Below are 8,889 nucleotides of genomic sequence, written 5' to 3'. Positions count from 1 at the left end.
TCAAAAAGGACCCCAAAAAAAAAAAGTTGCTTTCCTAATATTTCTTCTTAGATATATTTGGGTCACTTTAGTTACCATTATTTAGAAGCTGTTTCTTCATTTTCTAATTAGTAAACCTAGCACTGAACTGTCAATTTTTACCAGGTGATCCCGTAGATGATCTCCTAACCTGTACAAGTCAGGCCCTTTGTTTTGGGATATCTCCAATGAGCACTACTGATGCAGCACTGATGCTGTAAGTTCCTGCTATTATGCAGACGGTACTGGGGCCCTCAATCTTCCCCACAGACCTCATACCTACATTAAAAAACAAAACAACAAAAAAACCCCACAACTGCTGATTTAATATCTAAACAATAGTGCTTTATTGAAAAGGGGTTAGTTTAAATGGATACACTTGTGTAAAATAAGTGTTTTCAAAATACATTTCTAGAGGTACAGGTTATATCTTACTGAAAGAACAATTATTTATTAGCAAGAGTGTTCAGAGTAGGGCAGTAAACTGAAGGGGATTTAGAACTGTGGCTTCAAGAACTCCTGGAGAATACTGGCATCCTCAGATGGCAGCTGGCCCTAAGTAGTACCTTTAACTCAACATACATGGGGCTTATGCTGAGTTCTTGGAAATGCCTTTTTGTTTTTAAAACCAGCTTTCTTCAACAAAGTTAGTATCAAAATATCCTGGCTAAATGACCACATAGGCAGACTCAAAGTCATGAGCACTTTTCTTGGTAAACTTCACACGATGAACCTCTGATCATTCACAATAATGCAATAGTGAAGGGGCAAAGTGAGCCAACATGTAAGATTGTTTTCTGCTGTACATCTTTATGACTAATTAATTTTTAGTTTCATTTTATTAGTACTATTATTTTTAGCCTAAACAAAAAATACTCAGAACCCTTGTCTTACCATGAATCAAGCACCTTCTTCGGCTTGGTCACTGTGCTGCAGTAAAATGAAAGCAAAAGGAGCACACCCTCCTGGTTACCACTCCCCTTCACTTGCCCCTTTCCATGGTCACCAGCTGACATTAGGAAACATGATGGCAGGAGAGGCAGAGCAGGGCAGGGGTCCAGAATGCCAGTGTGGCGGTGCTTGTTATTCTTGAAAAAATCATACTATACAGATGAAGGCAACCACAATGGATGAAACAAGTGAGACAGGCTGCACGTAAAAAGTTAGCACTCGAGATCTTCCCCTCAAAGAGAACAATTAGAGGAAAATCTCGCAGGCGTTTGGGTTTTGTGGGGCTTCGGCCTTTGTGTAGGAGTGCAACCCACGTGAAAGGCCTGTGCTCAGGACCATACCACCTTACAACTGTAATAGCCACCGCAGTGGCAGATTGTTTGCACCTACAGTTACAGAAAGTACATTAAAGTGCAGTATAAAAAAGTTTGGTTTCTTAAAAAAATTATTGCTTTTAGTTGAATAAAAGTAGTTTATTAACTCTTACTGTGAAGCTGGAGTTCACAGCTGCTTTGATTTTCAGCACAGCATAATCAGCATCCAAACTGTCAAAGTCCTTGTGGCAAGTTCTAAACAGGTCTGAAAGTGATCTAGCATCAGAATCCAGAGATCTTAAAATTCAACCCTGAAAGCCTCCTTTTTAAAAGCTATTAGGTATAAAAATGATCTCATCAGATAATTCTCCTCTGTTCTACCTGGTTAACAGATAAATGTGCAGATGAGTTAACTGTGTTAACTATAGCAGCAAAATTGGTTTTAGGTGTTCTGCACAACTATAAAGTTAAAAGTGTCCAAACACTGTGACTTTGTTATAATAAACAAGTATCTTGTGTCACCAAGTTTGCAGTCTTTTTGTCAAAGGTACATGTCTACCACAGAGGAGCATTCTAAGCAAACTGAAATGTCCTAGATATGAACCAAGAGTGCTCATGAATGATCAGTTAGTCAGGCCAATGAAGTCAAAGAAATTCACTATTAAGTATATAAGGTGACTGACTCTTACAAATAAATTCTAACATCAGTGGTTAAGGAGAATAAAAAAATGAGAGTTTACCTTGCAAAATATAAACCGTAACAAAGCCATGAAATACAAATGTCAAAGTACTTCATACAAAAGAAAAACATCGAAAGTTTAAAAACAAATGGAATCTTCCGGCACAGGTACATGAATTTGGAGCAAAGATTTAAAAGGGCCTTAAGAAATTTGAAGTTGTAGCACTCGTCAGGAATGTTTTCTTTTTATCCACGTTTTCTAGAAAGTCAAAACAAAATTTAAATGAAGTGTTTTGTTTGTTGATCACTAACAATACTTTCTTTACATAACAAAGTACATAAATTGTGCAAAATGTTGTGTACCTATGTCCAGGGAACTACACCAAGATGCTGTAGGACCTGTTACTGAGAAGTACAGAAGTATAGCAGGTCAGAGGTCAAGGATACACTAATTACACTGGCTGTAGCACAGCTGCCTGAAGGACCTGTAAGTGAGTGGTCTACAGCAAGGAGACCCTCTTCATCTATCTGGCATTAATTCCTCTTTGTGGCATCTTTACTTTTCATCTTCAACGCTTTTAATAAATTAAAGAGATTCTTTTCGAAGATGTTCCCAACATTAGCAAACTTCCAACAAATATGACTAATTAAAGTATTTAAAATTTTTCTTTAATATAAATCATATTTATAGCCTTAGAAAATGTGAACGTCTTTACTAGACAGTAGGTGGCAGTAGAGAGCAGCTTCAGCTTTTTAGGAACAATCCCTGTTCATTTAAGGTTAGTCACCTAGCTAATGGCAGAGACTGAAAATGTGAAACAATAACAGTTAAGGCAAAAAGCGCATTATGCTAAAGGTGAGCTGATTACGTGATCACTCAGTAACAGTTGCTTGTCAATCCACACCGGGGGTCTACCCCTCAATTTAATGACATGCAAACTTCACCTCACACGTGGTGTCCAAGAGTCCCACTGTCACTGTCACCACCCTGCATCTGCATCTGCATCTGCGCCTGCATCCTTGCGATCATCTCCTGCATGCGGCGTAGCTATGGACAGTACATATGTCAGACACGGTGTTGATGTCTCTTATCAATATTTATGGATGTTCTGTGATTCCTAAAATTTTAATTTTTATTGCTTTGCCCAAACATGACAATATGTTCAAATAAAAAGAACACTTATAAATCAATAAAAGGATCAACAATTCATCAGAAATCCATGTAATGACAAACATATACAACCAAAGATAGAAATTATCAATAAACAGAAGTAATAACTGAAAATTCAGACAAGATTTTTCTTTAGTCTGAAAGGCAAGGAGACCGTCGTTACTCACTAGGAACACAAAAGAAAGGGGACTGGGAATAATGTACCTTTTCTGAAGGGCAACAAGGTTCTAGATATGAAAACAATGAATGTTTCCCCACTGTCATCCTTACCGATTTTTCTTTGAGATACAGTCTTAATGTAGCCCAGACTGGCCTCAAACTAAGCTAAGGATGACCCTGAGCTCCTGATCCTCTTGCCTCAACTTTCCAAGGGCTGGGATTAAAGGCAGGAGCCAGCATGCTCAGCTTATGCCCTGCTGAGATTGAACCCAGGGCTTCCTGTATTATTGACAGGCATTCTACAGCCTCATTACCAACTTTTGTCATTATGGTTTGTATGTGTTCAGAATGGTTCCAGACAAGTATTATAAAATAAATCTTAGGTATCTTGTTTATGACTGAACAAATATGTGATCCACACTGAATTAATCTGGCTAAAGTGATTTCTTATTGTTTCTAAATGGCTGTCATCCCCTTGTGGCCTTATCACTACAAAGCAATGTGTCTGCACTCCACAGCTCTACCAGGTTTGAATGGACATTTCTATATTCTGGATCTATTTCTATCTGGTCTCTATTTCTATCTTCATGGTCTCTCTGTAACCAAGAAGGCAGAGCTCCCCAAGGTTCTTATGCTTATTCCTTAAAGCATCAGAATCACTTTACCAAATACTCCCCTAAGAAAGAAAAGAACAAATACCACTCTTCTAGAGCTTTTTTATTTCTTTTCTTTTTTAGATAGGGTGTTCCTGTAGTCCCAGCTGGACTGGAACTCAGTATGTAGATCAGGCTGGCCTTGAACTCACAGAGATCTGCCTTTTTGCCTTTCGAATGCTGGAACTAAAGGCGTCCAGCCTGGCTTTTTTTTTTTTTTTTGTAAGACAGGGTCCTTGAGGGCCTAGACCAGGCTGGCCCCAAGCTCACAGAGATCCACCTGCCTCTGCCTCCCAAGTGCTGGGACTACAGGAGTGCGCCACCATGACCAGCTGAGTACTGACTTCTTGTACTGACTCCCTCCACCCCAACGTCTTGTGTCCATTATCATCTTCATAATCTTTTTTTAATTAATTAATTAATTTATTTATTTATTTTTGGTCCTTTTGAGACAGGGTCTCCCTGTAGCCCCAGCTGGCCTGGAATTCACTACTATAGACAAGCTGACCTTGAACTCAGAGATCCACCTTTAGTGCTGGGACTAAAGGTGTGTACTGCCACCATCCCCACGCCCAGCCTCACCTTCATAATTTTATCAGTGGAGTTTTCTCATTTTTTCTTCTGTGTAAGTTCTGTGCATTTCTATCAAATTTTTACACATGTGTATCTGTCTTCAAAAAGTTAAGAAAAACTATAATAGCTAATTACATATATATTTTTTTTGACAGAAAACAGCTTTTATACTCTAGAAGACTACTTTTTGATTTACCTCAGCCTCCTTTTCTAGCAAGATCTGGTCTTTATTCATGTCTTCGTTCTCCACTTTCCTAGGAGTCAAAAGAATTTAAGATTATGACACTGCAGTGTATGTGATGGCTACTTATAAATACAGTTAACCAAGGAAAAACTGCTTTAGAAATCTGAAGAACACCCATTTAAAATCACGTTTACTTTTTAAATTAAAGACATGACAGAACAGAATAAAGAAAAATGACAGAGCATGGAATAGGGTTACAGAGACACCCTGTCTAAAAAAATAAAACAAACAAAAAGCAGGTCTAACCTGAAGAAGGCACTTGGCTAGGGGTAGGTGACCCTTTATGACACTATAAATAAAATCACTATACTTAACTGAGTAGGAAGGTGCTGAATCACTGAACAGAGTCTGGGAGAGTACAGTGGAGTAAAGCCCTCTAAGCACAGGGCTGCTTCAGGTTTTCTAGTTCCACTACTTCTAAACCCTTTCTCAATGCCTGCTTCTCAAGAAACATCATACATCTTTTTTCTGAGACAAGGTCTCTCACTATATTGCACTTGATGGCTTCAAACTTGCTATATAGAGCAGGCTGGCCTGGTCAAGTGATCTGTCTGCCTCTGCCTCCCAAGTGGTGGAATTAAAGGCATGTGCTACCACGCTCAACAAATTGGTTTTTTTAAAAATATTTTATTATTTTTATTTTATGTGTATGAGTGTTCTGCCTGCATGCAGATAAGTGCACCCATGTCGTGCAATGCCTGTGGAGGACAGAAGAGGCCGTCGGATCTCCTGGAACTGGAGTTATGGACAGCTGTTAGCTGCCATGTGGGTGCTGGGATTTGAACCTGGGTCTTCTGTAAGAACAGTCAGTGTTCTTAACTGCTGAGCAAGCTCTCCAGCCCCGCTCAGCAAATATTTTAAACTTCAACAAACGGGTTTTTTTTTTTTTTTTTTTGAGACCACATGGTCTCACTAGATATTCCAGGTTCTCCTTAAACCTGGTGTTCTCCTGTTTCTACCTCATGACTGCTCCAATTACAGATGCTCTAGGATGCCAGGCCTCAAAATTCTTAAAATTTGCTTTAAATGATGTGTAGGTATGTGTGTGGGTATGTGTATACATGACTGCTAGTGCCCAAAAGACACGAGATGTATCAGATCACCTGGTGGTGGAATTACAGGTGGTTGTGAGCAGCCTTACATGAGTGCTGGGAACCAAACTCAGGTCCTCTGCAAGAGCAGTATGCACTCTTAACTGATCAGTCATCATTTACTCATTCAGCTCTACTTTAAGTAGAGTCCTGATTTAATCAGATACAAAATGGGTCACAAACACACATCACATATAAACAGACATAAGGACTGTGAAAAAGAAAAGGTGAATGAATGTGGCTACAGGCAGGAGAGCTGCTGGTCCAGTGACACCCATGGTGAGCTGAACCTCTACAGCTCAAACTGCCAGCAACCTGCCCTCACAGACACAGCAGTGCTTCTGAAGCGCCAATGTCAGCTCTTGCCTTTCCACCTAAGTTTGTTCTTGATGTGTACATTACAAGATCCTTTCAGCCCTGCTCTAAGGTTTGATGAAATAGGCAGCAATGCTCTTATAACAGCTTTTGAGTAGGAAGCACATCTTGCTTTGGGATTAAGAGGTCTGTGCTAAAGAAAAAAAAAGAAAAGAAAAAAGAAAAGACGGGGAGAGAGAGCTCTGGGGGAAATGACACAGGAGGAAACAGTATGACAACCTGCCGCCTCTCTTCAGCCTCTCAGAACGGAAGTTTTCATAGTGAAGATCCTGGGTCACTTCCTGGAGGTCCTGCATGTGAGTGCTGAAGGAGAGAAGAAACACACCAACAGGGGCTGACTGCATATGACATTCTCATGGGGAATAAAACTAAAGGCCACAGAAGAAACATCAGTACCTAGAGCCTAAATGATTATTTGGTAAACTGTGTAGTACACAAGAATGCTAAAATTTCAGGCTAAGGTGTATGACCATGGGAATGCCTAGTGAGTACAGCTCACCCTTGCAACCACAAGGAGTAACACACACAGGTCTGGAGAGGACTCTTTCTGCTGACATTGCCAGACTCAGTATGCAATTCAAATATTCCTGATGTATTTTCTGCCTAGCTTTTTCAAACACTATACTCTTAAGAATGAAAGAATATCAAAACACATTCCTGCTTACTCAGAATATTGGGAAATAGTCTGAATGCTGGTAAAGGGGAACCTGTTTCTCCCTTATACTAAGGGACACATAACTGGCACTAACATAGATATACTTGCACTCAATGTGCAGCCCCACATTTCCTAAATGAGACAAGGGGGCTGAGACAGCCAAGGGGTCAACAATACAGGGCCCAAGGGAGCCCTGCTCACAGACTATTATGCTACTTTTTTTAATAGCTTAGATGGTGACATATGACTAGTTCTCACTCACTAAACACTGTTGGCGTGAGGGATACATGGCAATTATTAAAGAATTAATTTACCCAGATGAACTCTGCTCATTAAACAGGTTTACTTTATGGAAAACTCTTAATAGGAACACTTGAAGGCTTCATAAAGAAGTGATAGGGAGATGTAAATTGTTTACTACATGGGTATTAAATATTCTGTACCCCATAAGTAGGTACAATTACATGCTAAAAAAAAAAAACAACAAAAAACAAAACCTCACCAGATACCAGTGTGGTCCCTCTTAGATATTCCAGCTTCCAGAAAGAAACAATTCTTTATAAATTACAACAGTGCAAAAGTAGATAAGGACAGCCTTCCTTCAATCCTACATTTCCAACAACATTTAGAACACCCATTAGAGGAGTGACCAAGATCGCGGCTGTCACCTTACATAGCAGTTATTTCAAAACACGAACAAACTGCAGAAACAAAAATCACCAAAAAACACAGGTGCACAAATTCTCAACAAAACAGAAAATGAAGTGAAAGAGCACACAAATATTATAAACTATGAACATGTGCAATTTATTCCTAGGGATGCAACATGCACAATATGGAAATTCACAAGGATAAAATACTCTAACCACATATTGAACAACACTTTGCATCAAAATGTACTCTACAAGGTTAAAGAGGCTCTTGTACAAGACCTGGGTTTGGTTCCTAGCATCCACATGGCAACAAATAACTCTCCCTAACTCCAGTTCCAGGGGATCTAACTCTTGTATGGTTTCTACAGGCACTGCATATACATGGTACACTTACCTAAGTGTAAGCCACTCATAAACATAAAATGCAAATACGTTCCTAAATTTTTAATTAATAAAAAAGTATTCCAAAAGTCAGGTGGCTGAAGTACCAATATGGGTGCAGTTTGGAGACAGAATCCAGGGGAAGAAAATGATGTCAAGAAGACAAGACCTTGAGTGATGTACTGGGATCCCAGCACTGTGTCTCTGCTTCCTGCTAAAATGAGGGGAGCAGCTCTGCTCTGGCATATGCTCTCACCAAGATAGTCTTCCTCAACACAGGATCAAAGTAATTTGGCCAAGTAACTATCATCTGAAACTTCTGAAAAATCATGAAACAAAATCAATCTTCCTTAATTTTAAGAGGCTTGTCTCCATCTACCACCATATGGGTCCTGAAAATTGACCCTCAGGTCTTCAGACATGGTGGCATGCATCTTTATAAGCAGAGCCAATTTAATGGCTCCTATATATTCATTTTTATTCTCCCTCCCCCACCCCTCGTGTGTGCAAGAGAGACCCCACAAGATGGACTTGAGCCAGTGTCCAGTCTACAAAGACGAGGGTGAACTTGGAGGAAACATCTCATTCATGCTTCCAAGTAAAGCCAGACAGGTTGAGCATAACCTTTGACTTATCTTCACAAAGATGGAACTGGTAAAAGAAAGGAGCCAGGAGCTCCTCCCAAGCCCATGTGACCCCTGAGGAACAGATCCTCAAACGACCTTAAGTGTAAAAATAAACTGATTTATTTGGGCCAACTGTATGGTCTTAAACACCCAAAAGGAAAAGTATAACCAAAGAGTAAAGTCATCAATATATTTCTTTAAGAGGTCAAGGGATTACACTTCCCAGACATTAGGCTTAAGTCCATATACAAAGTTTATTTACGGGATGGAGAGATGGCTCAGCGGTTAAGAGCACTGACTGCTCTTGCAGAGGACCTGGGTTTGATTCCCAGCACCCACATGGCAG

The 8,889-nt window shown here is 39.8% G+C and overlaps 1 protein-coding gene across 4 annotated transcripts in view; it reads right to left on the bottom strand.

Annotated features, from left to right (window-relative positions):
- Window positions 1-341: 341 nt before the first annotated feature.
- Septin2 (septin 2) overlaps window positions 342-8,889 on the bottom strand; it is a 39,580-nt gene continuing 31,032 nt past the window's right edge. For all 4 annotated transcript variants that reach the window (XM_008829153.3, XM_008829152.3, XM_029561660.1 and 1 more), the window contains 4 exons: window positions 6,448-6,531; window positions 4,715-4,772; window positions 2,908-3,010; window positions 342-2,221 (listed from right to left, as the gene is read on the bottom strand). In XM_008829153.3, coding sequence (XP_008827375.2) covers window positions 2,909-3,010; window positions 4,715-4,772; window positions 6,448-6,531 — 244 coding nt within the window. In that variant the 3' untranslated portion in view covers window positions 342-2,221; window position 2,908. The remainder of the gene's footprint in view (window positions 2,222-2,907; window positions 3,011-4,714; window positions 4,773-6,447; window positions 6,532-8,889) is intronic.

Source organism: Nannospalax galili, unplaced genomic scaffold (assembly GCF_000622305.1).
Source record: "Nannospalax galili isolate Female #2095 unplaced genomic scaffold, S.galili_v1.0 scaffold453, whole genome shotgun sequence".
In the NCBI taxonomy this organism is placed as follows: Eukaryota; Metazoa; Chordata; class Mammalia; order Rodentia; family Spalacidae; genus Nannospalax; species Nannospalax galili.
The sequence above is the reverse complement of the archived record's forward strand: the minus strand, read 5'-3'. Positions and strand labels throughout refer to the sequence as shown.